Raw genomic sequence first — 27,732 nt, forward strand, 5'->3', positions numbered from 1 at the left:
GTATCGTACAACATGTGAGCTTTCCCTCTCTCGTCCACCTCTGCACGCACATCTTCGTATAATTACACAAGTTACTGCTAGTTACGCACTAAAATACACCATTCAGCCATTAATTACAAGCAAACGTCAAACACAAATCAGAGCACGGCACGTTAACATTCTACATCCAAATCGTAGCCAACGCGTGATCTCAGATATTCCTCCCATCTTTATTGTTCTTCTCGCAATCCTCTATTTTTGTGGAACGACCCTCCCCCGGCTGTCCCACAATCGTTCAAACTCACGCACACAGCTGCGCTCAGGAGTGTCGCACCCAGCCAGACTCGCGACGAAATCGCCGTCCTGGTAGGACGCATCGCCGACGCCGTTCGGGTATGCGTTAAAAACTCGCTGGGGGATCACAGCCAATTTGCTGAGAACGGTAGGATGCCACTGTGCAATGTGTTCCTGCAGTATATGAGTAAGCCGAATTGCTAAAAATTAGGACGATCATGAACATACCAGCGCGCTCTCCTCGGCTTTCTTGAAGCTGTATTCCTGGTACAATCGGTCTGACCACGCGTCCAGCACGTACTTCGCATACTCCTCGTTCTTTAGAATGAAGCTTCCTGTCTGAAAGCCCTCGTGATCTTGTGATATAATGAACTTAATCCGGTCAGCAGGGACGTGTCTGTAGGTTCGAATCGTGCTGTCTGGCGGCACGACGGGAATATCGCGCAACATGAGAGAGTTGAGCCGTCTGGGATCAGTAATATGGTCTTCGATCGAGAGGTTTGGGTTCATAATGATTGCGTTCTGGTCAAGGTACCAAAAGAAGGTCGAGTCTGGGTACGCGGCTATGGCGTACCGCAGCAGCGGCAGCTTCATCCACTCCTTCTTGCGAGGATCCTTGACCATCGTCTGGAATTTGGACAACTTCTCGGTGTACAGAGCGTAGCCATGCGCGTTAGCATACTCTTGTCGGTTGGCAATGATCCGGTTCGTGTAGTCGTCTTTGTAAGAGAGATCATCAATGCCCAGCACAAGCACAACGTGGGGTCCATTCGCGCTGCGGCCGCTACCGGAACTTGATATCAGCCAGACAAGGGCAAAAAAGAAAAGCGCGACGACGAAGATGACTAGAACCAAAAGCGAAGTCGTCGTGCGCCGCGTAGCGCGGCGCTTCTTTTCGAATGCGGTCGATCCGCCGCCGCCACCGGCGGAAGATGGCAATGGATGTAGAATTGGCGAGAGAATACGCGAAAGAAACGAGGGACCATAGCTTGTGCGGTGGGACGATGCGCGTGACTTCGCTTTGAATGTGGGAGAGCCTGGGAGGGTTGTGTGGTCGGAGGACCGATTGGGTATTGAGAAGTGCATGGTGACGGGACCGTATAGGCGAGTGCTAATTAGACAGACTAACAAGTAGTCGTCACGTTGACAAAGCCTTTCACTAATCAAGAAAACCGATGGCGTTCGCTGGAGATACGTGCGTTCGCTGGAGATACGTGCAACGTACTATGCAGATGGCGAGTACGTGGTATTGCTATGCTGTAGTCTGTCGTAGGCGCGCACTATTCGCGTGAGACAGCAGCGGAATTTGCTGGTGTATAATGTACTAGATGTGCGGTGACACAGCGTAGCAGGTGCACGCGCGTGGGCGAAGAGACAGTAGGTGACGGGGAAGTGGAGGTCGTGTTGTTTGCGCGGGGACGGCATTAGCGCGAGTAGACCGCAGCGGCATATTCATACCCGGAATAGTAGCATAAACAGAAATAATCCAGTTATTATTATTCTGGTACTTAAAAGTCACCAGCTAAATTTGGTCCCGGGGCTTCAAAGAAAAAGCTGCCCCGAACTCTCTGTATTCCTCTTCCCGCCTTATCTCCTCTTTTCACGCCCCCCTCAGCCGTCTTTATCTTTCTGCATAGCGTCGTCGCCCCGCTACAATGTCTCCGTCCGAGTCCTCGAAGAATAAGTCCAACTCCGGCACCGCCAGAGTCCTCGGCTCCGGTATGTGCAACTGCGTAGTTCATGCCTTGCCCAGTTCGCACGGTCGAATGACGACTATGCTAACGCCAGTATGTAGCCTCGGCCGGCATCGCCGAGCTTGCGGTCTTTCACCCGGTCGATACTATCTCAAAGCGCCTCATGAGCAACTACACAAAGGTCCGTCCATTCCGCCTCAACGCTGTGCTCGTTCACACTCTTCTCCGCTCCTCCGGAGTTCAGCACGCTCACTCTTCGTTCGTGTATAGGTCACCAGCGTTTCACAATTGAACGATGTCATCTTCAGACAGCATGCCGCTGAGCCATTATACCGAAAAATGTTCTCCCTCTTTCCTGGTCTTGGCTACGCTGCCGGCTACAAGGTAAGCGCCGTGCCCATTACAGTTCAAGCGATGCACCAGTCACTCACAAACCACTTCAGATCCTGCAACGTGTATACAAGTACGGTGGCCAGCCATTCGTTAACGATATCGTCTACTCCCGGTTTGGTGAGAGCGCGGAGGAGACTCTCGGCAAGAAGAACGGCAAAGCTCTTCTTTCTGCTGCTTCTGGAAGGTGCGTCACTTGTGTGTTCTGCGATTAGACAGTACTGTGCTTATACTAGGTTTCCAGTTTGGTTGGTATCGGCGAGATTTTTTTACTTCCTCTCGACGTTCTGAAGATCAAGCGTCAGACCAACCCGGAGGCCTTCAAGGGCCGTGGCTTCCTCAAGATCATCCAGGATGAGGGATTCGGACTCTACCGAGGCTTTGGCTGGACTGCCGCCCGAAATGCTCCCGGCTCCTTCTGCGTATGCTCATCTTCTTCGTCTAGAGTTACTGCGTATAGCTAACACTCAGCAACAGCTGTTCGGCGGTAACGCATTCGCCAAGGAGTACATCTTCGGCCTCAAGGACTACTCCAGCGCAACGTGGACTCAGAACTTCGTCGCCTCGATCTTTGGTGCCTCGGCGTCGCTTCTCGTTTCCGCTCCTCTTGATGTTATCAAGACCCGTGTACAGAATCGTAACTTTGACAACCCTGAGGCTGGCTTCACCATTCTGAAGAACATGGTTAAGAATGAGGGTATACATTCGTCTCACCATAAGTAACATCTTACGTGTGCTAATTTCATGCAGGATTCTCTTCCTTCTTCAAGGGCCTCATTCCGAAACTTCTCACAACCGGCCCCAAGCTCGTCTTCAGCTTTGCTCTTGCTCAGACGTAAGACTCATCCTCAACCCATGCCCATTGTCTCAGTGCTAACTCCTTATAGTCTGATCCCTTATTACGACAAGCTTCTCGCCGCCAAGTAAAAACGCAACTCCGATAGACCTTTATACCTAGACTCTCCCTCTCGTACATTAATCCACTGTATATGTAACTATCCATCTCGCGGCAACTTTGTTTTGTATATACATATTATCTACCTAGTAAACACCTTAGCTTAAAACAAAGGCGGCTCGAGCACGGGCGGAAGCACTGTGTACTCCGGTTCCTCCTCTTCCGATGGAACAGCTGCTTCTGACACCTCTGCCAAAGGCGTAGCAGACTCTGCCGGCGTTGGCTCCGGCGTTGGCTCCGACGTAGCTTCTAGAAGTTCCTCCTCGCTCGATGGAGTAGCCGTAGGAGTTTCCTCCGCTGCGTCCTCAGGAATCTCGGCGGGCGATTCGACAGGATCCGCAGTGTCTGCTCGCGCGGCCGCAAGCTCCTCCTCGACTTTCGCCTTCTCACGCCCGATCACCATCCGCTCGAATACCTTCAGCTCCTCCAGCTTCTCCTTCAAGCTATCCGTTACCATACTTTCGCCTTCCTCATAGAGCCACTCAAGCGCGTCCTCTGCTTTCTGCATAAACGACTCCCGCTCGTCCTCGCTTGAATGTTCCATGAACCGCACGTTCTCGTACTGTATCCATTCCCGTATCCGGTAAGAATATGCTTCGACGGAGTTACGGGCTTCTTCGCGCGCAATGCGGTCCTTGTCGAGGTTGTCGAACGCGTGCAGACGCGCCTGTGATGTGCCCTTCGAGGCGCGGCCCATGTTGCGCGCACCGACGTACTCAACCTTGTATTTGATTGGCTGCTTGACGATCACTGGCTTAGGCGGCGCTGAAGGCTTCGCCGACGCCGTTGTGCTGGGCTCGGTCATCGTAGTCTCCGGTGTTGCTTCCGGTCCATTCTCCACTGGAGTGGGCTCCTCATCAGTCGACACCGTCAACTTGCCGCCGAAAAAGTTGAAAACCTTCTGCTTGAAGTCGTCGCCAGTCACGCCATCAAGATCAATCTCTCTAACATTCTCCATAGAGGCGTTACACCACCATCCGACACCGTTGATTTCTAATGTCCGGCTAACAGTCAATTCCGCGTTAACCGTGGGTACCATCTTCACGCAGTTGTTGCTGGCTTCAACTTTGCCCTTAGAGTCCCTCAGCTTATTTAGACGGTAGCTGTAGAGCGGTAAGTCGCCCTCGCGGAACTGGATTGTGGCTGTATCCGCATCGGAAGGAAGCAAGAATTCGAATTGAGTCTTGTTGCTCGCACTGCCTAGCGCAGCTCCAGACGGGAAGAGCGTCTGCGAGTCAACAACTGTGTTGTTGCTGTCCAACACGGTAATCGCAAATTCATCATCGATCCGCTCAATCACGTTGATCTCCTTCGTCGTCTTGAACTGTCGCGAAACGGTCACGCCTCGGAAGGCTGCGCCTAAGACGGCAGCTTCGTCAGCGTTGATGCCCTTGGACACCTTCGACGCGTCACCATTAAGAATTTCCTTTACGAGAACGTTCTGGAAAATCGGAACACGCGTAGACCCGCCCATTAGAATCACGGAGCTGACTTCCAGGATGTCGAGCTTGGCCTTGCTCAGCGCAGTCTCGATAGGCTGGTGGAGACGCGGGAGTACATCTGCGATAGCTTCTTCGAATTCAGCACGGGTGACTACTGTTCGCAGATCAATATCGTCGTACAGACTCTCGACCGAGACTCGGACTTCCTGATTAGCGCTCAGAATTGTCTTAGCGCGCTCTGCCTCCTTGTGCAGCCGGACAAGTGCACGTGCGTTTGACTCAATTCCAGTTCCATGATTGGTTGTGAATCGCGCAAGCAGAATCTCGTAGATGCGCTGGTCCAGCAAGTCGCCGCCAAGCGAGGAATCGTAGCCGACGCTCTCAACAGTGATGTTCAAGGCTGTTTTGCCGGCAATGGAGTTTCCAACAGGACCCTCCTGAAAAGAAACAAGCGTAGCGGAAGTTGATCCAGCGCCAATGTCAAGAATCATGTGGTACTGCTTCTCTGAAGTGAATGTCCGCGTGGAGGCGTAATTGATCGCAGTCGCCACACCATCCGACACAAGTGCGACGACGCGAAGCCCACCAATCTCAGCCGCGTCAATCAAAGCCTTACGTTGCAATGACGTGAAAAAAGGCGGCACGGTAATAGCAACGTCGCGAATCGTAGTCACGGCGGAGTCCTTGGGGAGCATAGACTCAGCAAGCGACTTGACGTGTGCGAACGACATTCCCAGAAGCTCCTCGATTGCAAACGTCGTGTCAATGGCCTTGAAGGACACCGTGGATCTGTTACCGGAAGGCGCCAGTGTCACACCGGGGTGCTGCTCCATGTAGACTTCAGCTTCGGGAGACAAGATGGACAAGCCTAGCAGTGACTTCATGCCCGAAAACACATTCTCCGGAGATCTCGCAGCCTGTAAGCACGTTAGTATCTCCAAACAAATCCAAATGCAAACAAGAACACCTACGAATGTCGTCGCACTGTTTCCGTATAACCGCTCATCCTTCTTGAATCCAATCGCGGACACATCCTTCCGCTTCGAATCTCGAGTCAGCACGATTTCAAATGGAATTCCCGGAGACACCAATGCCGCCTTCGTCGTCGCCTGTCCAAAATCTATTCCGAGAATCGAGGCGACAGAAAGTCTGGGAAACGCAGCTAGCACGGCTATGCATACTGCCAGGAACGAACGCGGGAAGATCATTGTTGTGTGATACACCGTGTCCGTGTGTTTATGAACGCATGAACAAGAAATATATGATTCGACTAGAACTCCTTAGAACTCTCTATTCAAGTCCGGCCCTTGCAGAGTCCAATAAAGCGCGAGCGAGTCAAGATCAAGACGAGGATAGGGATATGGCTGAGCGTTCACTGACCACGACGCGAGATATGCGCGTGTTGGAATCACATTGTTGAATTTGCTACGTGGACAAATCAAGTCCGGGTAAGGACTACCCCTGAGCAGCGTGATCAGCATCCTAGCGAAGTCGTTACTAAATCTACATCCACAGCAAGAGACTGCCGGAACTAACCGAATCATGTAGTTTTGACGAGCAATGTTATGATCCAAGATAAATAATCACTCATGATTTATGAGTTCCAGTGATTCAGTTCGTGATAGTGCTCGAATCAACACAGTTCTTGTGATCCGACTGTGATCAAGATACACGTGTTTTATAGCAGAGCGTCATAGCAATCCAAACTTCTCGATTTTAACAAGTAGCGTTAGTGGTTTAGCGGTAAAATTCGTCGTTGCCATCGACGAGCCCCCGGTTCGACTCCGGGCTGACGCATTTAAGTTTCCTTTGAACATAACTTAATTTTTTTATAATTAAAATGCCTTCTCTGTTCACGTGAAAATATACCTTTATGATCTTTCTGTGTTTATTTTGTGCGTTAGAGAGGTAGTCATTGGAAGGCTGCGTATCGGAGCGTTGATTTCACAACTGTGTACTCGCGCTTTTCAAAATAGCAGTTCTTACTAGTTTGTCTAGAGTGCAACTCTTGAAGGTCACGCTTCAGTCCCAATTTGGCTCTTCGTCTTGCAAGGGCAATGGGCTTAGAAGGCCAGCCGGAATTCTGCCGATTCTCTCTAATCCCAACTTCCATCGGTCTCACAGCTTCACTACCGACACCGTTCAAGCACTTCACCCAACCCGCCATTATCGCCTTTACATCCATGCCTGGTTTACGGTTTTGTAAATTACCAGATATGATTCTCCCAATCTTTGTGCTTGACGCACTCTAACTAACTTGTGCTCTCGTGAACTCAAACCTGTCAACACTGCTTGCCATGCGCATGATTGACGCGTATCGAGTGCATTACTATTTGTCTGTCGATGTGATCCCTCCCAGTCTGCGATGTGTAGACCACCAGGGCTGTGGACTGTCCTCGATTGTCATTCGGCCTTGCTTATCTTGCCAAGATGAGAAAGCGTGCGCAAGTTTGCGAACTCCTAATAGTTGCAATGTAAGCTTTGTCTGAACTCGTATCTATGTTCGATATGCTGTTCCCATTCACTTTCTATTGTTTAGCTAGATGATATATGAACTGAATAATATGTAAACAAACATCTACCGATCAGCGACGAGAAGTTCGACAATCAGACACAAGGCTAACTCTCTGAATTCACCTTGAATCATGCCGGCATTGTCTACTCAAGTTTGTAGATTATTAAGGCTGGTTGCATTAGAAAGCTTTTTCTGAAGCTGATGATGTTAAGGGAATCGCGTTCAGTCGCAAATGGGCTCAGCAGAATTTCACAGATTGGCAGCGTCGGCCCGCTACATTATGGGTTGCTTTCCACCGCCATTCTTCTTCCATTGTCTTCTCCCTCAATATTCTAAGCAGGTTGACGATTTCTGTCTGCTGCTTTGCTTTCTGCTGCTTTTTCTATGTACCTTCCGCGTTGCTTTCTGGATTTTTTTTTTGATCGTGTTCTGTCTATCTCTGTGTGCATGCCTTTTGTGCGAGAGTTCTGAATATCATTGTCGTAGTTCGTAGGTCCGTAAGTGTTCGGTCGTCGCCTTATGGCGCAGCTTCTTTCAAGATCATGGTTCAAGGAATCTTCTCAAGTCAGAAATCACATCCAGACAGTTGGAAATCCACCAACATCGAACATATTTCCATTATGTACGCACATTTAACAAGGCGTCTTGGGACATGGCTACTTGTACGCGTGTTCAAATACTTGCATGGCCCGACAAATATTTTGATTTCAATAGCAATGACTTCAGCAGCAAGAAGATAATACGGTTATAGTCACCAGAAATTTATAGTGTTGAAGTGAATTCAAGAATTACGAACGGATTCAAGAATGCTGATGAGGTTGAAAGTCCCAACTTCAACGAAAGTAAGCAAGATAGCGAACAAACGCTAGCAGCTACAATCGTTCCAACGAGACAGTACAATGGCCGATTCGGATTTTGACGACTGTCCAGATATTACTCATGCTGCGCCGACGCTGTTGCGCACGTTCAACAGTAGACTGGATGATATTCTCACTAAGGGGGTGGCACCGGACAGTCGTGAGGTGAACATCTTGGTCTCCCAGATTGAGCCATTCCAGGACTCCCAAGCGCTGCTCGACGAGATCCTTGACGACTCTGTTACTCGACTCTGCCGCGCATTTATTGATACCCACGAAACATGGATCTGCCGGGTTTTGTATGTGTTTACCAAGATCCGTGGCGCGAAGACTGTGAGCCGATTTTTTCCCAACGAGGTTACGCTTGTCGATGAGATTCTCCAACGCGTCGAGAAAACGTCTACGAAGCCAACTGAATGGGAATTACGTTACGTTTTGCTGCTATGGCTGGCGGAGCTGGTGCTGACGCCATTCGAACTGGAGCGGCTTGTCGTCGGGATGCGGAACCGTGTGTACGCGACTACTATGATTTACGCGGCAGCATCTGGACGCGAACGAGAAGCGGCGACTGTAGCACTTGCGAGGTTTCTAGTCCGTGTGGACACTATTAGCGAGTACATGCCTCGGTTTCTGTCTGATACGACTACACTCCAAACATCTCTGTTCTCTACTCTAGGCACAATTTCCACTCTGGCGCAAATTCTCGCTATATCGTCTCCTCTGGATCTCGCATCGTATGTGCCGAAAATTTCAATATGCATAGCGAGTGTTAACGAGCGTGCGAAAACGAGTATGCAGCTGTTCAAGTTCCTGGGCAAGGCAAAGTATCGACTTGCGCTGGTTGTGCTTGCTCTCGCGACCGGCACGGACATACCTGAACAAGTCGAGACGTGCATTGACGACCTTTTGCATACCGGCCTCATGCACAAGGATACGTTGGTGCGGTACTCCGCGTCGAAAGCTTTTACTCGAGTGATCCTCGCGTTAGCGAAGGTCGACGGCGACATAGCTCTAGAAGCAATTGATACGTTGTTCGAGACACTATTTCCGTCGTACATGGCGGTCGGCGGTGATAGTACCGTCGCTGATAAGTGGCACGGTGGCTTACTGGCGCTCGCTGAGCTTCTCCGACGGCACGCGGTACCGCTTGCGGCGTACGCTGTACGTGTGCAAGAGATTATTCGGTGCGGATTACGGTTTGAAGTGCACAAAGCAACGCATACTATCGGCGCGAACGTGCGCGATGCGGCATGTTATGCAGCGTGGTCTCTATTCCGGCATTATCCGAGTCTAATGTCAAGCTCCAACACTGCGACGCTCGCGCAACATTTGCTGTCTGAGCTGGTCCTCGTCGCTTGCTTTGATCGAGAATTTAACAACCGTCGCGCAGCGGCAGCGGCAGTTCAGGAGTGTGTCGGCCGGCACGGCGAAGTTGTGCCTGATCTTGAGAGTGGCATCGCACTAGTGCAGGCCTTGGACTACTTCTCGATTGGGAACCGGACGCATTCATATTTGATTGTTGCGCCTATTGTATTTCAACTAGGCGTTGTTATCAGTGACGACACCGAACAAGGGGACGGGATGCTCGAATATTTGCTGCACCGGACGATTACGAATTGGGATATCGACGTGCGGAGACTTGCGTCGAGGGCACTAGCATCTTTGAGAAAAATTAAAGGCGATCAAGAACTAGTTGCAGAGAAACTTTTGGACATGATTAAATTGCTCGGGCCAAGCGCCGGGTTGGAGATGAAGCACGGATATTGGTATGCCCTTGGACAAGTTCTGAGAGCAGTTGACAAGGTTAACGATTCAACGCGCGAAAGACTTTCGCATATATTTGACAACGCGGTATTTTCGACGCATCAGGCATTTGTATTGTACGATGCAGCGCTGCAAGTCATTGTCCCTGTCACGCGACTTCTCACCGCGGGTACGAGCAAGATTGTTCCAGCTTCACACACAAAAATTATCGAGGACGTTCTCTCTCTCACCAATGAGAATGCACTAGTTGCCATTTGTCACGCTACTGCATGCGAAGCAGTGGCAGAGCTGCCGAGCGTGGATTTGGACAGGTACGTTGAGCTAGCTCAACATGGCAGCAAGCCTGCGTTTATGATTGCAGCGGGATACAGCAAGAACATCGTACAGCGCACTGATATCCTGTCGACGATACTCCATATCGCTGGCTCAAATCAGAAGCAGCACGATATCTCGATTCGCGAAGCTGCGCTGCGTGTACTGGAACACGTCGTTGCGACCGTACCCGCGTCCAACGGCCACGAAGGCTTCGCAACCGAATGCGCGCGCCTCGTAGTGTACGGCCTAAACGACTACACTGTGCTCCCGTCGCGGGGCGACGTGGGCTCGCGCGTGCGATCGCTGTGTATGCGAATGTTCCGAGGCAAGACTGGACAGATTATGTTCAATGCCGCGCCTGAGGTGTCAGGTACGGCGTTGGAGTGGACGATACGTATTTCATTAGAGAAGATGGACAAATTACGGCGCGAGGCATGTGAAACTATACGTGCGCTATTGGGGTTTTATGAAAGCATGGAAGGACGGGTTGTGGATGACGCCGTGCGAAGAGTGCGCGAGGTGTTTAACGGATTAACGGCCACAACATCTCATGCTTCCGAAGGCGACGGCGACGGCGATGGCGGAGAAGTCGCTGTTACACACAGTGAACACGACGTGAACGCGTACTACGCGCATATGATTCGCCTATGCACCGTCCCGGACGGCGAGACCTGCTATGGCCGCGCCGAATACGCCACCTCTGCGATACTAGGCCTCGCAGCTTGTGTCGGCAGCACGACAGGGGAGAGCGTAATGCGCGCCGCCGACGATGCGGTCGCAATATTCCTCACGACCGGCTCCAAAGTCGAAGCGACGTGCTTTCGAGACGCGGTGGTCGAGGCGTTTCTGCAAGTACCCCGCACGATTGTGCGTCGCGATTATGAACTTGCGACGCTTGTCGCGCTCGTTCTCGCACTCTCCGCTGGGGCGGATGGCAATACGATCGCGAGTTTTAGGGTGGTTTTGCTGTCACGCATATACAACAAAGCCGCGAAACTAAGCGCACTTGCGCTACGCATGCGCAGCGTTCCGCGGATGCGTACTGTGATCAGCTTGTTGTCCGAACTTGCAGGGTTTTGCGGCGCTGTGTCGAGGAATGCTCCGAATCCGGCTGTGGACACGGTAGGAAACGCGGCTATTCGCAAGATTTTGGATATTCTCACCGGGAATATGGCACAGGTTTGTTGGACGATTTATGTGACGTGAAGTGAGGGTCGTACTAAGTGATATAGGCTCGCGAGGCAGCGTCCAGCGCGCTGTTTGAAATACTGAGTGTTGAGGACTACGAGAACGAGCTCGGAGAGATAGTTGACGACAAGAACGAGGACGACGATGCTCAACCAAGTCTGCTGGACTTACTCTCTTCCACAGATTGGAATACAGTTCAAGACCATGACCCGCTACTGACCACCATCGAAACCCAGGTCCTTGGCGTGCTAGAACGGTACGCGACGCAGAAGTAGTTTAGAACAGTAGTGCATGAAAATTTGATTGCAAAATAGATTCAAAAGCACTCAGCAAAACAGATGACTATTCAACTCAAACTGAACTGTACAAATCCTCGAGACCAACAACGCTGTGATTTCCCTATGTGTAGAAAACGCGCAATATCATGTTTGAGCAAAATGGAAGATTATATGCAATTAGTCTACTTTCGGCCAGCCTTGACGACAGAGATGACCTCCTCGACAATAGAGGGGTTGGAAAGTGTGGAAATGTCGCCGAGACCGTCCTCTTCGCCAGCTAAGACCTTGCGCAGAATACGGCGCATGATCTTGCCTGACCTGGTCTTGGGCAGGTCGGAGAGAATGATGATGTTCTTGGGCGCGGCGAAGGGGCCGATGGACTTACGGACGGTGAGGATCAGTTCCTTCTTCATGTCGGCAAGGTCCTCGTCGATGGCGGGCTTCAGCACGACAAAGGCGTTGACAGCCTGGCCAGTAAGATCATCGTGGGTTCCAACAACTGCAGCCTCAGCAACGTTGGAGTTCGTAATGAGGGCGGCCTCGATCTCGGCGGTGGAGAGACGATGGCCGGAGACGTTGACAACATCGTCAACACGGCCGCGGATCCAGTAGTAGCCCTCGTGGTCGCGGCCGGCGCCGTCTCCTGTGAAGTAGAAACCTTTGTATGGGGTTAGATAAGTCTCCATATATCGGTTGTGCGAGTTCCAGACGGAACGGGCCATGGACGGCCATGGCCGCTTGAGGGCAAGAACACCCTCGACGTCGTTACCGATGAGCTCCTCGCCGGACACGGGGTCGATAATGGCGGGCTCGATGCCGAAGAATGGCAGGGAGGCGGAACCAGGCTTGGTGGGGGTGACGCCAGACAACGGGCAGATAATGTTCGAGCCAGTCTCGGTCTGCCAGTAGGTGTCGACGACGTGGGCCTCTTCGTTGCCGATCTTCTCGTGGTACCACTTCCAGATCTCGGGGGCGATGGGCTCGCCGACGGAGCCGAGAGTGCGGATTGAAGAAAGGTCGTGGTGGATGAACTCATCACCAGCGCGCTTAAGCAGACGCAGAGCGGTGGGGGCGACGTAGAACTGGGTGGCCTTGTACTTCTCGATGATGTCCCAGTAGCGAGAGTAGTTGGGGTAGGCAGGGGTGCCCTCAAAGACGACAGTGGCGACACCGAGGAGCAGGGGAGCGTAGAGGACGTACGTGTGGCCGGTAATCCAACCGACATCACCAGCAGTGAAATACACGTCGCCAGGGTGGATGTCGAAGACATACTTGCCGGTCATGGCAGCGCCGAGAAGGTAGCCGGCAGTGGTGTGGAGGACACCCTTTGGCTTGCCAGTGGAGCCGGAGGTGTACAGAAGGAACAGGGGATGCTCGGAAGGGACGTTTACGGGGGCAAGATAGGGACGGTACTTGACCGTCTCCTCGTGCCACCAGAAATCACGGCCCTCGACCCAAGGAATCTCGCCGCCAGTGCGCTTGTAGACTAGCACGTGGTGGACGTCGGGGCACACCTTAAGAGCATCGTCGACGATGCGCTTGGTAGCGACGGACTTGCCGCCACGACGACCTTCGTCGGTGGTGATGATGACCTTGGCGTTAGCGTCGAGAACACGGTCAGAGAGCGAGCCGGACGAGAAGCCGGCGAAGACGACGGTGTGCACGGCGCCGAGACGTGTGACGGCGAGGAGGGAGATGATGGCCTCGGGAATCATGGGGAGGTAAATGGCGACGGTGTCGCCCTTCTGAACGCCAAAGGCGCGCAGAGTGGCGGCGACGCGGGAGACCTCACGGAGAAGCTCGGCATACGTGATCTTGCGGGAATCTTTCTCCTCATCGGCCTCGTAGATGATGGCGACGCGGTCGGGGTCGGCGAGAGCGTGGCGGTCGACGCAGTTGTAGGACGCGTTGAGTTCGCCGTTGAGGAACCACGACGCGTCACCATACTCGAAGCCTCCGTAGTGCACAGTGTCATAGGGCTTGGAGAAGGTGAGAAGGTCGGTGGCCATCTGGCCCCAGAACTTATCGGGCTCATTGATGGACTGGTTGTAGAGGGTGGTGTACTCCTCGAGGCCGAGCAGATGCGGCTTGGTAGGGTGCTTCCTGCGAGACGGGTCAGCACGAGATCCGGTGGGGCGGCTAGAGGGGAAGGCGGGGCAGGGGCCGCAGCCATGGTAAATGCGAGCACGGCATAGGCGGTGTTGGGGGCTGGCCCCGTGCGTAGCCAGGAGAACGCCGACCCTAAACCAGGGAGCGACAAGTCCCTAGCTCCGACGCGAGACTCGCGCGCAACACGCTCCGAACCGCACAGAACAGCAGGAGCACAGAAATTAGCTACTCACTCAAAGTACTTGTCGGGGACCGGGTGCGCGACGACGTTGTGCGCCTCGGCGACGACGGGAGCAGTGGCCATTGGTGGATGGGGTGACCGAGGAATCTGTGGTTGCGGTTGGCGGCGTGTGGCACTGTTCGCGGGGAAGTGGGCGCGACGGCGGGGGACGCGAGAGGCGGGCTGCGGATCGGGCGGGTAACAGAAAGCTCTGGCGCGAACGAGGCGACGATAGCACTGTTCGGCGGTCCGGAGCAGAAGGAGGAGGACGGAGTGGAAGGGAGGAGGGAAAGAGGAAGAAGCAGAGAGAGGGAGCAGAGCCGGGGGCAGCTGCGGACGCGAGGCGGGGCGACGCATCTTTATAGCGCGCCGCGCCCGTTTCCGGCTCCTCCTCTCGTCCACCGCGCGCGCACCCCGCGATGCGCCCGCCACTTGCTCACCGGCGCCTGTGTGTTTCGGCAGTTTTGGCGCGCGCAGCTAGCCTTCTCGAGTCAACGTGCCGTGCCGTGCCGCGGCCGTACAGCTGGGTGCAGAAACGCGCATGTTGTAGAGCGTCTCTTGCAGCGCAAGTCCGTCCACCACCAGATCAAGGGCGCGACGACACAGCCCACGTGCGGCGACCCGCTCGCGACACGAGCCTGCCTCCGACATGACTTACTAGAGCACCGTCCTACGTGGGCACGCGCAGCCGCGAACAGGGCGCGTGCAACTGCAACGCGGGGCACTGCGCCGGCGCTGGGCCAACCAGCGCGCGTGGAAAGCGAGCGTCAGAACCACGAGCCCCTCGGCGCAGCCGTGTGACCTCGCGACGACAACTCCGACCGCGCAGCGTCGTCGTCGCGGTCCTCGCAGCAGCATGACCAGCGTAACTCTGCACGCGCGGCAGCGCGAGGAACGCGACTTCTGTGGGCTACCGTGCTGTGGTGTAGTCTGCAGAACGTTGGGCCCGTCGAACCGCGTGCGCCATGCTCATCGCCCGGCGCTCTTCCGGCGCCGCACGGGGCTGCGGCAGGACACTGGGTTTCTCGCGGACGCGGGGAGCGCGCAACAGTGTGGAGGACGCCCGTCAGCTCCTTCGCGCCCTGCGATCCAGCCCGCAACGCTGCCGGAAGCCCGGTCCTAGCGCGTGCCCGGTCAGCTGCAGCACTGCGTGCGCGCGACGGAGTCCTCGTCGTCTCCGCCCCAAGGCCGCGCGTGCTGCGCGACAGTCGTACGCGCGCTGCACCGCGCTTCCTCCCGCCCGGCGCGCCTTCCCCGGATTCCGTGGGCATCGCCTGCCTTGCATCGCCTCCGAGGCCGGCGCCGGCGCGGCGCCCGTTCCGTTCCGGCCCCGCGTCCCGCTCCCCGCAACCCCGCCCGCGTCTGCGCGCTGCACGCGTTCCCCGCGTTCTCCAGCGCTGGCGTGAGAATCCTCGTCCGGCGCCGGCCGTCTTCGCCCCTCCACCGCCGCTCGGCTGCGCGCTCCCGCCCTGCTCCTCGGCCAGCTCTCGCCACGCGCACCACAAATGCGTGCAATCTTCGATCCACCGCCGCTGCATCTCGCGGACGGCGCGCACTGCCGTCTCACATCCCCGCGTTTTCCTTCCCCGCGCGATTATGCGTGCTGCCCTACCTGCACCCGATCCGCGCGTGCGCTGCGCTGCAGCTCGCCACTCCATGACACCATCCCTTCCGCCGGATGCACTGCGCCAGACGCGAGTCGACGCCGCCACGTTAGGCGTCAGCGCCAGGTCTCGGGATCCAGTCAGCGGCCCCGCACAGTAGTTTATGCAGTTTGCAACTGCGGCGGTTGGTTGCAGCGGCGTGCGGCTCATTGCGGGGAAGCGTCTCACGTCGCTCGTTTTTAACACGCGCCGGTCCAGCGCTCATCTACAGCAGCGAAACGTCTCGCACTCGAACTGCAAGCGGCGGCCAAGACACCAGATTCATGCAGAGGGCCATGTCAAGACAGCCAGCCGACGCCGGCCGGTGCCAGCCGGTGGCGAAAGCGGGGAGGTCGGAGACGTGTGGGACGGACGGCAAAAGCACGGAGATGCATTGGCGTCGATTCAGCCCTGCGGGTCACGTGACGCAGACGGGCTGCACGTGATGCTGTCTGGGCAGGTCGCTCGCAGGATCACTGCTCTGCGCTCCACAACAAGCACGCACGACGACCCCCCGGGGCCTGAGCACACCCCGCCATCTCGACGTCAGCCTCATCAAGTCCACCGCCGCTCGCCCCCCACTACTGGGGCGTCCGTCTTCACTAGTAAGTTCGCTATTGCTGCATTCACTGCGCCGTTTCCCCGCGTGCTTGTCGCGTGGAGTCCCCTGCGCTGACAATGCCCGCTGCAGCCCTGCGCCATGTCTGGCGGTGTGCCTGGCGCACCATCTGCGCCGGTCGCGACCGCTACCCCTGTCATCTCCCAGCAACAGCACCAGCGCCGTCACCACGATACACCGCCCGACGATAAATACGGGGACAGCTATCTACGCCTGCAGCCGCGTCGCACGACCCCCGGCGACTCGGCCTCGTTACCGGCAGCGCAATCCAGACCGTCGTCTCCGCCACAGCAGCCATCGTCCGAGCTAGAAGTGTTTAGATGTCCCGTGTGCGACAAGAAGTTCTTGTCTAAATCGCAACGCTCTATCCGCGAACACGTCACGCGGCTCATGCGGGCTGACAATGCTGATGGCCGTGCGCACGCAGAGTACCATCGTCAGTCCATCAAGCGCTCGAAGCTGTCAGAGGAAGAGCGCCGCAAGCACTCTGCCGCCGCGCAGCACCGCTACCGCGTGCGCAAGTCCATTGACGCGCGCGTGCTAGCAGAGCAACATGGTGGGCCGGCAGTGATCTACGACAAGGCGAAGCTGTCGGACAAGCGCTCCGGGTTACAGCGCCAGCTGATCAAGAAGAACACAGCCATTCCGCAGCCCCCACCACCGGAGATTGTACCGACAACCCGACCCGTCGACAACCCGTTCCTGCTCTTTCAGTCATACTACCACGTCTCGTTTGCGTACGACGAGAATGACGACGAAGGCGACCTTATTAACAAGGCCGACGACGGCGACTACCACGACGAAAATACCGACCGCGTCGCGCAGCCATTCACGCTCGTGCCGTACGCGCAAGCCTGCGAGCGATTGCTCGCGCGTTTCCGTACAGCCGAAGGGATCGAGGTCGCGCTCGAAACCGCGCCGACGTCGGCACCCGCGCTGTACCTGTGGCGGCAAGGCGATGCCGTGCGCGAGGCGGCGTACACACACCTCGCAGCGTACCGCACCGCGCAGGCTCTCAATGCCGTGCGCAGGCTCGCGTACGCGACAGACATGAAGACCTGGCGCCGGCTCGTCGATGCCGCGGCGGCGGACAGTCGTAACGACGAAGTTGTCAACAAGAAGCTCCAGGCGTGGGTGTATCGCCAGAAGTTCCTGCACGAGGCGACGCCGCTGTCGCCTTCGGCGGTGGCGGCAGCTGCGGCGGGACGATATGCTCGCAGCAGCCCGGGCGACATGGACGATGGCGACGACGATGACCAGACCCATGCCTCCTCCGTCCAATCTCGCTCCGTGGACGACATGGACAACGAAAACCTGCTCGCGCTGACCACATCCCTCGCCGCCAATGCCGCCTCCAGAGCAACAAAGAACGGTGACTTCGATGACGACATGGACGACGTGGCAATGCGCGACGCGGAGGGCATCGACATCGATCCCACCCTACGCACAAGTCGCGCCGCTTCTCCCGCCTCCTCGACCTCGTGATAATGTGGTTTAATTTGTTCGTCTAACAAATCAATGCAATCAATGCGGACTTGTAAAATGTTAGAATGTAGAAACAGCACAACAGCGAGCGGCCACGCAAGAAAAGAACACCAAGGACTATATAAACAAAAAAAGATGAAATCAACGCACGCGCGCAGCGCTTGTTAGTAGCCTGCGCGCGTGGTCATAAACTAACTTGACAAACTAGTCGTACACTTTTATTTGCACCTGTCCCGCGGGAAACACAAAATGCAAAATGTCTAGCTGTGCGCGTCGTCGGGCACGAAATTCGTTTCGCCCAGGCTCGCAATCGCTACGTCGGCCTGCTCTGCCTGTTGCTGTGGTGGTTGTGTGTATTGTGGTTGCTGCATCAGTTGCGGTGGTTGTGGCACTGGTACTTGTTGCTGTGGTTGCTGCGGTTGCTGTGGTTGCTGTGGTTGTTGCTGCTGCTGTTGTTGTTGTTGTTGTTGTTGTACGACGGCCTCCTTGCGGCTCTGAGACAGCCGCTGGTCAAGCGCCTTGAGTGCGAGCGCGCGTCGGCGCTCTGCCTCGGCGCGCACGCTGCCGGGCAGCGGCTGCACGAAGCGCTGGCGGAATTGGCCGTTGCGCAGATTCGACGCCTCGACGTCCTCAAGCGAGAACGGCGAGCACAGATGCATGCGCACGAGGAACGCAAACGTGCGGTCCGAGACACGTGCAATGAGTGGGGAAACCGCGTCGGGGAAGAAGTTTGCCAACGAGAAGGTGTCGGACGCGTCGCCGCGGGTAGTGGTCGTCGACGAGGCGCCGGGGATCTGGGTGCCACCACCGGTCACAGGCGCAGGGAGGAGAACTGTGGGTGAGTTTATGTAAAAGTCCGACACGGGCGAGATGCTAGAGACGCGGTAGAAGCGCAGATAGATCCACGCGGTGAAGAAGCCGGCCCAGGTGAGACATGCGTTTATGCGCGCGTGGAACACCACACCGAGTAGAGTGTAAAACAGCAAAAACAGCGCGGGCAGGTGCTTGACGCGAATCTTGATGATGCCGCGGAAAAGCACGACAGTATGCTCGGGCACTAGCTGCTTGAACGCGACGAGGAAGCCGCTCTGCAGCGCGACCGAGCCACAGATCGTGGCGAACTCGGCGTCGGTGTTGCCGGTGAGAGCAAACACGAGCAAGCATGCGAGAAAAACAGCAAAATTGGGAACTATGGTCATGATTGCGAGGAACCGCGCGAGCTCGGCGTGGCCCCACACGCGTTCGCAGTACTTTGCAGCATGGTATATCGTTGCGAGCGAGACGGTGAACGCCCAAACGCTCTGCTCGACGAAGGTGGCCGTGAAGAACGCCCAGGGGAAGACGATGGACGCGCCTGGCACGACAGTAAGGTATGCAACATAAATAGAAGCGAGCGACACGGGCTTGTCGCTGGTGTTGCCGGAGGAGAGCGCGTAATAGGCGGAATAGCGGAGCAGGGCGACGACGGCGGAGAGCGCGACGCAGAGCACAAGTGCGACGCGCGTGAGCGGTGGGAGATTCACGCGCAGCATGCTGCGGGACGGCGTGGGCTGTCTGGATATCAGAGCAGTAGCAGTGCTTGCGCGGTGAGGGGGATCAGATGGCGCGGTATCGTAGGTCGCGATGGTGGGGTACAGCAGCAGCCTGCGGCCGCTGCTGTGAGTTGCGCGATCGCGAACGCGGCCGCATCGACGCAACCGTCGCGCCGCGCCACATTTGTGCTCCTCTCTCGCTCGGGTTCGTGTTCGCACTCGCACCGACATGCACTACTCCATCGCCATCGACACCTCCAGCAAGCAGACCATGCGCGGTCCCGCTCTCCCTGCACCACCCCCTCCCCATAATAGAAGCGCCACCATGTCCGCGATGTCCGCGACATCAGAGCAGCTCAACTATCTCATCTGGCGCTATCTGCAAGAGGCAGGCCACGCGCACACGACCCGCGTGTTTGAGGCCGAAGCCGCCGCTGGAGAGCCTGATTCCGCGCTCGCGGACCGCACACCTGTGGGCTTGCTTGTCTCGGTCTTCCAAAAGGGGCTGCAGTACATGGAGATCGAGCGGCTTGTACGCGCCGATGGCGAGCTCGCAGACCCTGCCGCTGGTGGCAGCGCAGGCGGGGCGAGGTTGCTGGCACTGGCTGCCAGCGCGGCCGCCACCGCGCAGGAGGACGAGGACGCCATTGCAATTGGAGGGCCGCGGAAGCGGAGACTGGACGATGTTCATCGCAGTCATGATAATGACGAGGAAGACGATGACGACGATGACGACGATGAAGACGAGGATGATGAAGGCGCGGGCGATAACGATGATAACGATGACGAGGATAACGGCGACGATGATGGCGACGATGATGCCGTGGCCGTCGAGGCCGACCACCTGCGTCATGCACCCAAGACTAAATTTGAGCCTGTTCCTATTGACAGCGAGCAAAAGTCCAAGGCCAAGCGCGAGGCCGACACGGCCGGGGCCACACCATCAGAGCACTCCACCACAGCCTCAGAAGACATCGTCAAGCGCGTCAAGACATCGCACACCCGCACACACAGCATCGCCAACGCCGCGGACCTCTTCCACAAGCGTCCGGTCCCACTACCTCCGCTGCGCTTGCACGTCTCGCCGCTTCCTGATTCTGCGCGTGGCACCGATAGCACATGGGCTACCGACGGCTCGCGACTCGCACTCACAAACTCGCGAGAATCGAATATCGCTGTATACGCGGTTTCGGCTACGGGAACTGGTAGTAGCAACGGTGACGACGGCGAGATGCGGATGCAGACCGCTGCTGTCGTGTCGATACCCTCACGCGACGACGAGGTGTGTTGCGTCGCGCTCACATCGGATGGTGGCATGCTTTGCGCGGGAACGTTTGCTGGTTCGGTACATCTTTGGGATATCACCGTCTTTCCGCCAAAACTGAAAACCACATTTTCTGGGTTCCATACCGCGCCTGTCATGTGTGCGCGTTTTCTAGCAACGCCATCGTTACTACTAATTGTGACTATTGACTGTCTACGGCATGCCGCGGTGTGGGACTGTAGTCCGATATCGTCGACAAAGGGCCCTGTTCGCGTGCTAAGCAAACCGCCGTCGTCACGAGAGGCTGATGCTGTCGACGAAGATAACGCAAGTTCATACATGAAAGACTCGCTGTGCGATATTGTCTTGCTTCATGGTGGCGCCGATACGGCGACAATCGCGATCACAACGGGCGTCAGTGGTGAAATCGACACATTCTCAATACCGCTCCGCGGAACTGGGTCGTTAGTCGCATCAACAGCCGTCACCGCGCCGTCTCGCGTGCTGCGCGGCCACTCACGCGTCGTGAATGTGCTGCAGGCGGTGTCTCTCTCCCCCTCGGCACCGGAGTGCCTGATGTCCGGCTCTGATGACAGCAGCGTGCGGATATGGGACATGCAGACACGGACAACCAAGATCATTCTCGAAGGCCACAATGCGGGCGTGATTTCTATGAAACTGTGTTCCTCGCGTCCGATCCTCGCGTCGGGCGACCTCGCTGGCCGCTTGCGCATTTGGGATCTGCGCAGCGGCGCGATGGTGGGCAAGGTCGAATACAGTTACCCGATTTTCGCGTTCGACATCATCAACGTTCCTGAGTCTGCGCCGGGGGCGCATCAGACTGGCATTCGCGTGCTGACGGGTTCAAAGGACGGCGTGCTAAACGCGTGGGACGTAGCTGATGATGCTGATGGATCGCGCTTGTCGGCGCGATCGCTCGAAAAGGGACTCGGTGGCATCACAGCAATTCAGACGAGCCCCGACGGACGGAGCACTGCCGTTACAGGAACTGAAAGGACGTGTATGGTGTATTATAGTTGAGGAAGATGGGATAAGGAATCGGTAAATAAAGTGCTATGTACCATAGCTGAATGGACATTCGCGCCAAGCAGAGCGGTTTAGAAGATAGGCTGGATTTTTTATACAAAACTCTATAGGTAAGCGAGAGCGACTCTCTTTTGTGTCCTCGTATTATACATAGACAAGTGCGGCGTGATTGATCATGCGATGTGGATGCGGGTGCGGCGCGGGAGATGTTGTGGAGTGAAGAAATAACTCGGCAAGTGTTTTACTTGTTGTATGTGGCTTTGAGCTCAGAGTACTTCTGGAAGGTGAGTGCGTTGACGTAGGTCTCCCAGCCGAGGCTGTTCTTGACCGCGACGGAGACCTGGGACGGGGGCAGAGCGGCGTCGATGCCGGTCCAAATACCTTGCTCCTTGTAGAACTGGGCAATGGGCTCGGTCTGCGCGTGGTAGGTGACGAGACGTTTCTTCAGGGCGTCGACGTTGTCGTCTGAACGCTGGATCAATGGCTCGCCGGTGATGTCGTCGGTCATGGGAATCTTGGGGGGGTTGAACTCTGTGTGGTACGAACGACCGGAGGCGGGGTGGATCAAGCGGCCAGTGATGCGGGACACGAGCAGGGAGTCGTCAATGACGAGCTCGATGGCCTTCTGAAGGGGCTCGCTGCGGGCGTCGAGCATCGAATTAAGCTTCTCAGCCTGTGGGACAGTGCGAGGGAAGCCGTCGAGAATGAAGCCGTTCTTGCAGGTGGTGTTGTTCTTGAGCTCGTCTTCAATAATGCCGACCATGATATCGTCCGAGACGAGACCACCGCGGTCCATGATCTCCTTGGCCTGCTTACCGAGCTCAGTGCCCTTGGTGACGTGCGAGCGGAGAATGTCGCCGGTCGACAGGTGGCAGGCGAGGAAGTACTTGCTCAGGACCGGAGCCTGGGTGCCCTTGCCTAGAGCGAACCGTTAAAAGCCGCAGAGCAGCGCAATTACATTCCAAGCACATACCGGCACCGGGGGGACCCATGAGGACGACACGGATGTGAGGGGTGTACAGCTTGGAGATGATGGAGTCGTCGCCCGTGAAGAACTTCTTGAGCTCGATGAACTTGGGGTCATACTTGACCGTGCTCTTGAACTCTGGCGAAGGAAGCATGGACGCAAGCGCGAGCGCACCCTTGAAGGTATAAACGATGTTGTCTTCGGACATTGTGGACTGGCGAAGGAGAGCAGTGCTGTGGAGATCGTGGAGACGAGGGAGGCGATGAGGACAATCGGATTCTCTTGTCATTTCTTTATACGCCTTTATTGGCTGCAGCAACGGAGCAAGCTCCGGCCCGGCAACCTTTCCCCAGCGGACCTGCCCCAGATGCCACCGGGTCTGCGCAGTTTAAGCCAGCCCGGGTCAGGCTTGACTCCTCCCGTCCGGTGCACTGCCACTTCAGCCCCAGCCACAGCCACCAGCCCCTGCGCTGACACGTGCGGCGCCATGGACGGCGGAGGAATGAACTTGACACTCAAGTCCATCCTCACCATACGCAGCATTACTCTATCACCGTCTCTACCGTCCTCTCCTCATCGATCTCCCGCTGGTCGACCCCATTTCAGCATGCCGGCCGCAACGACTACAGAGAGTCTTGTCCAGACCAAGCTCACCGTGACGGTCGCACCGCTCGTGCTGCTCTCCGTCGTCGACCACTATAATCGCACCGTCAAGGGCACGCGGAAGCGCGTCGTTGGCGTGCTCCTCGGACAGACCTCAGGTTCTATCATTCGCGTCACAAACTCTTTTGCGGGTGAGTTTGCGATGCGTTGATGTGTTGCCGTTTAATATCGCGGCGTGTGCGTGATCAGCTACTGACAATTACCCTTGCCAGTCCCGTTCGAGGAAGACGACCGCGATGCCTCCGTCTGGTTTCTTGACCACAACTATATCGAGCTCATGAATGACATGTTTAAGACCATCAATGCGCGCGAGAAGCTTGTTGGCTGGTACCACACCGGTCCCAAGCGCCATTCCGCGGACTTGGAGATCAGCGATCTGTTCAAGCGCTACACGCCGAACCCGCTGCTCGTCGTCGTCGACGTCCACCTGCGATCAATCAACGTGCCGACGGATGCATACTTTGCCGTTGAAGAAATTAAGGACGACGGGTCTACGACCGCGCGCACGTTCGTTCACACACCGTCCGTCATCGAGGCCGAAGAAGCTGAGGAGATTGGCGTCGAGCATCTACTGCGCGACATACGTGATGCTGCCGTCGGCACGCTGTCGTCACGGCTGACACAGCAGCTTCAGTCTCTCAAAGGCCTTCACCACCGCCTGAATGAGATCGCGACATACCTCTCGAAGGTCGTCACCGGCGAACTCCCTGTCAACCACGTCATCCTCAACAAGCTCCAGGACATGTTCAACCTTCTGCCCAACCTGTCCACGCCCTCTGCCATTTCACCGCATCTCAAATCATCGTCCCCGGGCGCCCCCAGCGCTGAATCAGAGCAAGCTACAAGCGAGCTTATGCGCGCATTCACAGTCAAGACCAACGACGAGCTCATGACCGTGTACCTGAGCTCACTGATCCGTGCTATCATCGCGTTCCACGACCTCATCGAGAACAAGGTGGAGCAGTCTGTCTGATCACATATTGTATGAATGTATTACTAGCACCTACTTCAGCCTCTACGACGCGTGTGCGTCTTTGCCTGCGCCCACTTTGCCCAAACTTTCTTTCCTCCCAAAAACTCCGCAAATATCGCGCCCTGGCCACGCTTTTCCATATGCCGCAGTGCCGGTATCACCACCTCTTCCCCTCTACAGAGACGCCAATTGCATGCCCACGCGCACGATAGATACTTCTTCATTCGACTCTATCGTTGCTAAGTTATAGTCCTCGCCGTCGCCATCGCAGGCGCGTCCAGGCACGGCCTCCTCCGCCCGCCTGAATGGTCTCTCTCTTCTCCTCCTCGTTGGCCGCGCGTCGGTCTCCTCCACCCCGTGAGAAGCTGCCACGGTTTTCCCCGGCTAAGCAAGGGCGGAAGTGCGTTTTCGGTCTTTATCTAGCAACACCATAACCATTAATTGACTTTCACCTCAGGAATAGCCGCTCGCATGCCAACTTACAGCCATGGCGTTCGTCGTCCGCCTATAGCCGGCTACGCAGCAGCCGGCTAGTAAGCCGACTCGTTATTCTCTCTCTTCTCGCGCTATCCTACGTCGTATACACCATGCTGCGACCATTTTCGGAAGCTAGATTCGCAGCCGAGGTGAGGCGGCTGCCAGAGGACGCACATGTCAGCTACTTCGACCTCGCTGAGGCGAAAGCGACTGCTCATGGCGCGCATGAGCACGAGCGGGTACTGCTCTGCGTGCCGCTTCGAGACGCAGTACGACACTTGCCGTTGCTGTTCTCACACCTTCAAAACCTCACATATCCGCATACTCTGCTCGACCTAGCATTTTTGGTGTCTGACTCGCGTGACAACACCGTCGACGTGCTGACAGGGCTACTTACGGAGCTGCAATCCGACCAGAACCACGCAATACGGTACAATAGTGCGCGGATTTACGAAAAGGACTTTGGTCAAATCGTGGGACAGAGTTTCTCCGATCGCCACGGTTTTGCGGCTCAGGCTTCTCGGCGCAAGCTTATGGGTCGGGCGAGGAATTGGCTGCTGACCGCGGCGCTACGACCCGAGCATAGTTGGGTGTACTGGCGCGATGCTGACATTCTCACTGCGCCGGCTACTATCATCGAGGACCTTATGACGCACGATGCCGACGTAATTGTTCCAAGTATGTGACTCTGTGAATCTTTGCTGTAGTACATCCCACTAACCACTTTGCCAGACGTCTGGAGACCGCTACCGGACTGGATAGGGGGGGATGAGCGCGAGCAGCCGTATGATCTCAATGCATGGCAGGAATCCGAGGCCGCGAAGAAGCTCGCTATGTCGCTAGACGAGGATGCTGTCATCGTTGAGGGCTATGCAGAGTACGCGACCTGGCGCCCACACCTGGCCTACTCACGCGACCCCGCCAACATTGCTACGCCGGACAACATGCATGACGAGATCGAACTTGATGGTGTCGGCGGCGTGTCTTTGCTGGTCAAGGCGTCCGTGTTCCGGTCTGGTGCGGATTTCCCGGGCTTTGCGTTCATGAACCATGCTGAGACAGAGGGTTTCGGCAAGATGTGCAAGCGGATGGGGTATAGAGTCATTGGCTTGCCGCAGTATGTCATCTGGCATATCTTTGAAGCTAGCGTCGATGACAAGGAGCCACAGAAGCCAAAGCCGAAGCCGAAGCCGCGGCCAAGAACTTCGAGACGAGGTAGGCGCAAGAAACAAGCTGTCGAGCAGGTGGAGGAAGAGGAAGAGGTGAACGAAGAGGATGCGGAGTTTCGCATACCGCAGGTCCCTGAAGACACCAGCAACGACGCAGACGAGTCAGATCAAGACAAGACAGCTGGCTCAGACAATTCGGGGCCGATGGTAGCAGAGAACAAGCCAAAGAAGCCAATTGAGATTGTCGCCGTGTCGGAGGAAATATAGTCTGCACTGCGCGATATGTACATACATCCTGTACTATTTGCGCGTCGTGGAGTGGCATATATGGTATGTATTGTACATAATCATGGTTTTGATGTATAGCGAGATGAAAATGCATTTAGAAATGACTTAAAACTCCGAAGTAACTGGATTGCCAAACCATGGCAGGGCAGGTTGTTGCGGTGGGGGTTTGAATTCGAGTTTGCCATTTGGGTCGTGCCTGTGTGAATGAGTGAGAAACCTCAGGTGGGAAAGATCGGAGACAGCAACTCACCACTCAACCAATTTGACATTTTCATATTTGTCCAGCAAGTCTTTTGTTGTCTGCCACGAAAATCTCACGACATCCGTCCAGCCAAAGACGGGGTCGAGATTGGTCTTGAGCCAGTTGACAGCTCGTGCATCTGATGGATAGCCCGAGCCCCAGGAATCGAGATCTTCATCTTGAGCATTCTCAGACCGCGACCACAGTGCGGCATCACGTGTCGTTTTGGCAACCACACTTGCCGCGGATACAATAGGAAATAAGGAATCCGCCTTCTTCGTGACGGTGATCTGGATCAGTGGAAAATGCCGTGACAGTTTTGCCTGGTATGTCGCCGGCGGACCGACGGTGTCCACGTAGATCTCCGTAACATTAACGCCCTGCGCAAGTACGTTGCATATAAGCTGAATCGTAGCGTCGTGAGCTTGTTCGTTGAGATTGTACACGCGACTTGTGTACGGACGAAGCATGCCGCGTGAAATGTCGCGCGCGGACATAATGCGGGTTGCGTAGCCGATATTGTCGAAGAGCTCAGTTGAGTTGGTGTCGGTGCCAAGAGAGGAGTCATCGCATATTCTCGAAAAGAGGTGCATACGCGCGTCGTGGGTGAGAACTTTGGAGTCTGCGAAGCCGTGGCTCGCAAGACTGCTGTCTGCGTAGGTCTTTAGACAGTAGCACGCCGCGTAGACCATTGCACCTGCGCGGTATTAGCAGCCGTGGCATCATCGCCCAGTAAATGAATACGTGCCCAGAACAGGTCCGCGACCGGCCTCATCGACGCCGAGAATACATGGTTCGCGCGCGTCGCCAATGGCGGAGGGTACTGCGGATAGATGCGTACACGACTCGTCCTCGTCCTGCATCTGCTTCACACCTGGTGGCACAAATGGCAAGGAACAGACAGCGGCGGTAGTCTCGTCGACATCGTCTGCAATATCATCTGTCGTGTCCATTCTGGGTGCCTGTGCCTAGAAGCATGTTGCAGGAGTTCGAACAAAGGACGCGTCGAGTGCCGTGTTGTCCGGGTAACGTTATTGTTGACTACGCATCGTGAATATCGAACCGCCTCATCGCATCGATACAATCCCCGGATAAGGGTCTCGCGACGACTGCCACTGGCTGACTTCGCACCGTTCGACTAATACGGCGGAGCCGATTTGTTTTGCCTGCGACGCCAGTCTCCCGTGTCGCATCGACGCACGCGGGTGGCACAACCGTACCACATCACAACAGCTCTGACGCCAGCTACCGCTTGATCACCACGCTCGCCACCGTCTACGCAGTTACAATGGCGTCGCCTGCCGCTAAACGTACAGCGCGGCCGCTTAATTTCGCCGAGATTGGTGTCGCCGGTCGGTATGTTA

The 27,732-nt window shown here is 55.9% G+C and overlaps 13 protein-coding genes and 1 non-coding gene across 14 annotated transcripts; 8 read left to right on the top strand and 6 right to left on the bottom strand.

Moving 5' to 3' along the window:
* Positions 1-2: 2 nt before the first annotated feature.
* Positions 3-1,788, bottom strand: V1518DRAFT_417534 (galactosyl transferase GMA12/MNN10 family-domain-containing protein). Its single transcript, XM_066904331.1, has 2 exons — positions 502-1,788; positions 3-447 (listed from the first exon to the last, which is right to left on the bottom strand). The coding sequence occupies exons 1-2, from the start codon at positions 1,357-1,359 to the stop codon at positions 232-234; spliced, it is 1,074 nt and encodes a 357-aa protein (XP_066758942.1). The 5' UTR covers positions 1,360-1,788; the 3' UTR covers positions 3-231.
* A 51-nt stretch (positions 1,789-1,839) lies between these two features.
* Positions 1,840-3,415, top strand: V1518DRAFT_417537 (mitochondrial carrier domain-containing protein). The gene is made up of 8 exons (XM_066904332.1): positions 1,840-1,992; positions 2,069-2,148; positions 2,238-2,351; positions 2,411-2,544; positions 2,602-2,779; positions 2,835-3,054; positions 3,108-3,192; positions 3,245-3,415. The coding sequence occupies exons 1-8, from the start codon at positions 1,929-1,931 to the stop codon at positions 3,282-3,284; spliced, it is 915 nt and encodes a 304-aa protein (XP_066758943.1). The 5' UTR covers positions 1,840-1,928; the 3' UTR covers positions 3,285-3,415.
* A 1,188-nt stretch (positions 3,416-4,603) lies between these two features.
* V1518DRAFT_374585 (heat shock protein 70 family) lies at positions 4,604-5,962 on the bottom strand (the record flags this gene model as incomplete). The annotated part of the gene is made up of 2 exons (XM_066901467.1): positions 4,604-5,671; positions 5,726-5,962. Coding segments are annotated over 2 exons (1,305 nt in total), but the record flags the coding sequence as incomplete, so codon positions are not given.
* A 518-nt stretch (positions 5,963-6,480) lies between these two features.
* V1518DRAFT_t39 lies at positions 6,481-6,551 on the top strand. Its single transcript has one exon. It is a non-coding gene; the product is annotated as a tRNA-Gly (tRNA).
* A 745-nt stretch (positions 6,552-7,296) lies between these two features.
* V1518DRAFT_417542 (uncharacterized protein) lies at positions 7,297-8,262 on the top strand. Its single transcript, XM_066904333.1, has 2 exons — positions 7,297-7,825; positions 7,900-8,262. The coding sequence occupies exon 1, from the start codon at positions 7,502-7,504 to the stop codon at positions 7,760-7,762; it is 261 nt and encodes an 86-aa protein (XP_066758945.1). The 5' UTR covers positions 7,297-7,501; the 3' UTR covers positions 7,763-7,825; positions 7,900-8,262.
* Positions 7,966-11,761, top strand: V1518DRAFT_288001 (armadillo-type protein). The gene is made up of 2 exons (XM_066901077.1): positions 7,966-11,384; positions 11,438-11,761. The coding sequence occupies exons 1-2, from the start codon at positions 8,169-8,171 to the stop codon at positions 11,666-11,668; spliced, it is 3,447 nt and encodes a 1,148-aa protein (XP_066758946.1). The 5' UTR covers positions 7,966-8,168; the 3' UTR covers positions 11,669-11,761.
* On the bottom strand, positions 11,648-14,639 carry V1518DRAFT_417545 (uncharacterized protein). The gene is made up of 2 exons (XM_066904334.1): positions 14,014-14,639; positions 11,648-13,774 (listed from the first exon to the last, which is right to left on the bottom strand). The coding sequence occupies exons 1-2, from the start codon at positions 14,355-14,357 to the stop codon at positions 11,854-11,856; spliced, it is 2,265 nt and encodes a 754-aa protein (XP_066758947.1). The 5' UTR covers positions 14,358-14,639; the 3' UTR covers positions 11,648-11,853.
* Positions 14,640-16,078: 1,439 nt separating this feature from the next.
* V1518DRAFT_288050 (uncharacterized protein) lies at positions 16,079-17,794 on the top strand. Its single transcript, XM_066901078.1, has one exon. It carries the CDS (start codon positions 16,344-16,346, stop codon positions 17,745-17,747), a length of 1,404 nt encoding a protein of 467 aa, XP_066758948.1. The 5' UTR covers positions 16,079-16,343; the 3' UTR covers positions 17,748-17,794.
* Positions 17,646-19,385, bottom strand: V1518DRAFT_417549 (eukaryotic integral membrane protein-domain-containing protein). The gene has a single exon (XM_066904335.1). The coding sequence runs from the start codon at positions 19,277-19,279 to the stop codon at positions 18,008-18,010; it is 1,272 nt and encodes a 423-aa protein (XP_066758949.1). The 5' UTR covers positions 19,280-19,385; the 3' UTR covers positions 17,646-18,007.
* Positions 19,386-19,436: 51 nt separating this feature from the next.
* On the top strand, positions 19,437-21,672 carry V1518DRAFT_417550 (WD40-repeat-containing domain protein). Its single transcript, XM_066904336.1, has one exon. It carries the CDS (start codon positions 19,509-19,511, stop codon positions 21,582-21,584), a length of 2,076 nt encoding a protein of 691 aa, XP_066758950.1. The 5' UTR covers positions 19,437-19,508; the 3' UTR covers positions 21,585-21,672.
* V1518DRAFT_417551 (adenylate kinase-domain-containing protein) lies at positions 21,554-22,903 on the bottom strand. The gene is made up of 2 exons (XM_066904337.1): positions 22,564-22,903; positions 21,554-22,508 (listed from the first exon to the last, which is right to left on the bottom strand). Exons 1-2 carry the CDS (start codon positions 22,844-22,846, stop codon positions 21,832-21,834), a joined length of 960 nt encoding a protein of 319 aa, XP_066758951.1. The 5' UTR covers positions 22,847-22,903; the 3' UTR covers positions 21,554-21,831.
* A 182-nt stretch (positions 22,904-23,085) lies between these two features.
* V1518DRAFT_417553 (maintenance of mitochondrial structure and function-domain-containing protein) lies at positions 23,086-24,231 on the top strand. The gene is made up of 2 exons (XM_066904338.1): positions 23,086-23,351; positions 23,433-24,231. The coding sequence occupies exons 1-2, from the start codon at positions 23,165-23,167 to the stop codon at positions 24,191-24,193; spliced, it is 948 nt and encodes a 315-aa protein (XP_066758952.1). The 5' UTR covers positions 23,086-23,164; the 3' UTR covers positions 24,194-24,231.
* A 91-nt stretch (positions 24,232-24,322) lies between these two features.
* On the top strand, positions 24,323-26,432 carry V1518DRAFT_417555 (Anp1-domain-containing protein). The gene is made up of 3 exons (XM_066904339.1): positions 24,323-24,593; positions 24,651-25,348; positions 25,403-26,432. Exons 1-3 carry the CDS (start codon positions 24,499-24,501, stop codon positions 26,104-26,106), a joined length of 1,497 nt encoding a protein of 498 aa, XP_066758953.1. The 5' UTR covers positions 24,323-24,498; the 3' UTR covers positions 26,107-26,432.
* V1518DRAFT_417557 (ribonuclease HII-domain-containing protein) lies at positions 25,881-27,383 on the bottom strand. Its single transcript, XM_066904340.1, has 3 exons — positions 27,117-27,383; positions 26,378-27,065; positions 25,881-26,323 (listed from the first exon to the last, which is right to left on the bottom strand). The coding sequence occupies exons 1-3, from the start codon at positions 27,319-27,321 to the stop codon at positions 26,233-26,235; spliced, it is 984 nt and encodes a 327-aa protein (XP_066758954.1). The 5' UTR covers positions 27,322-27,383; the 3' UTR covers positions 25,881-26,232.
* Positions 27,384-27,732: the final 349 nt, after the last annotated feature.

Source organism: Limtongia smithiae (genome assembly GCF_038497785.1).
Source record: "Limtongia smithiae strain NRRL Y-17922 unplaced genomic scaffold V1518scaffold_7, whole genome shotgun sequence".
Classification (NCBI taxonomy): domain Eukaryota; kingdom Fungi; phylum Ascomycota; class Lipomycetes; order Lipomycetales; family Lipomycetaceae; genus Limtongia; species Limtongia smithiae.

Excerpts from the sequence above, each read along its gene's own strand:
- V1518DRAFT_288050 (XM_066901078.1), top strand. The coding sequence starts at position 16,344 with ATGTCTGGCGGTGTGCCTGGCGCACCATCTGCGCCGGTCGCGACCGCT.
- V1518DRAFT_417550 (XM_066904336.1), top strand. The coding sequence starts at position 19,509 with ATGCACTACTCCATCGCCATCGACACCTCCAGCAAGCAGACCATGCGC.
- V1518DRAFT_417542 (XM_066904333.1), top strand. The coding sequence starts at position 7,502 with ATGGGCTCAGCAGAATTTCACAGATTGGCAGCGTCGGCCCGCTACATT.
- V1518DRAFT_417553 (XM_066904338.1), top strand. The coding sequence starts at position 23,165 with ATGCCGGCCGCAACGACTACAGAGAGTCTTGTCCAGACCAAGCTCACC. Across the intron at positions 23,352-23,432 it reads CGTCACAAACTCTTTTGCGG|TCCCGTTCGAGGAAGACGAC; the intron begins GTGAGTTTGCGA and ends TACCCTTGCCAG.
- V1518DRAFT_417549 (XM_066904335.1), bottom strand. The coding sequence starts at position 19,279 with ATGCTGCGCGTGAATCTCCCACCGCTCACGCGCGTCGCACTTGTGCTC.
- V1518DRAFT_417534 (XM_066904331.1), bottom strand. The coding sequence starts at position 1,359 with ATGCACTTCTCAATACCCAATCGGTCCTCCGACCACACAACCCTCCCA. Across the intron at positions 448-501 it reads AAGCCGAGGAGAGCGCGCTG|GAACACATTGCACAGTGGCA; the intron begins GTATGTTCATGA and ends CATATACTGCAG.
- V1518DRAFT_288001 (XM_066901077.1), top strand. The coding sequence starts at position 8,169 with ATGGCCGATTCGGATTTTGACGACTGTCCAGATATTACTCATGCTGCG. Across the intron at positions 11,385-11,437 it reads TCACCGGGAATATGGCACAG|GCTCGCGAGGCAGCGTCCAG; the intron begins GTTTGTTGGACG and ends TAAGTGATATAG.
- V1518DRAFT_417537 (XM_066904332.1), top strand. The coding sequence starts at position 1,929 with ATGTCTCCGTCCGAGTCCTCGAAGAATAAGTCCAACTCCGGCACCGCC. Across the intron at positions 2,780-2,834 it reads ATGCTCCCGGCTCCTTCTGC|CTGTTCGGCGGTAACGCATT; the intron begins GTATGCTCATCT and ends ACTCAGCAACAG. Across the intron at positions 3,055-3,107 it reads GAACATGGTTAAGAATGAGG|GATTCTCTTCCTTCTTCAAG; the intron begins GTATACATTCGT and ends AATTTCATGCAG.
- V1518DRAFT_417557 (XM_066904340.1), bottom strand. The coding sequence starts at position 27,321 with ATGGACACGACAGATGATATTGCAGACGATGTCGACGAGACTACCGCC. Across the intron at positions 27,066-27,116 it reads CGGTCGCGGACCTGTTCTGG|GTGCAATGGTCTACGCGGCG; the intron begins GCACGTATTCAT and ends AATACCGCGCAG. Across the intron at positions 26,324-26,377 it reads AATGTCAAATTGGTTGAGTG|GCACGACCCAAATGGCAAAC; the intron begins GTGAGTTGCTGT and ends TCATTCACACAG.
- V1518DRAFT_417551 (XM_066904337.1), bottom strand. The coding sequence starts at position 22,846 with ATGACAAGAGAATCCGATTGTCCTCATCGCCTCCCTCGTCTCCACGAT. Across the intron at positions 22,509-22,563 it reads CATGGGTCCCCCCGGTGCCG|GCAAGGGCACCCAGGCTCCG; the intron begins GTATGTGCTTGG and ends GGTTCGCTCTAG.
- V1518DRAFT_417555 (XM_066904339.1), top strand. The coding sequence starts at position 24,499 with ATGGTCTCTCTCTTCTCCTCCTCGTTGGCCGCGCGTCGGTCTCCTCCA. Across the intron at positions 24,594-24,650 it reads CCGGCTAAGCAAGGGCGGAA|GAATAGCCGCTCGCATGCCA; the intron begins GTGCGTTTTCGG and ends CTTTCACCTCAG. Across the intron at positions 25,349-25,402 it reads TGCCGACGTAATTGTTCCAA|ACGTCTGGAGACCGCTACCG; the intron begins GTATGTGACTCT and ends CCACTTTGCCAG.
- V1518DRAFT_417545 (XM_066904334.1), bottom strand. The coding sequence starts at position 14,357 with ATGCGTCGCCCCGCCTCGCGTCCGCAGCTGCCCCCGGCTCTGCTCCCT. Across the intron at positions 13,775-14,013 it reads GTCCCCGACAAGTACTTTGA|GAAGCACCCTACCAAGCCGC; the intron begins GTGAGTAGCTAA and ends CCCGTCTCGCAG.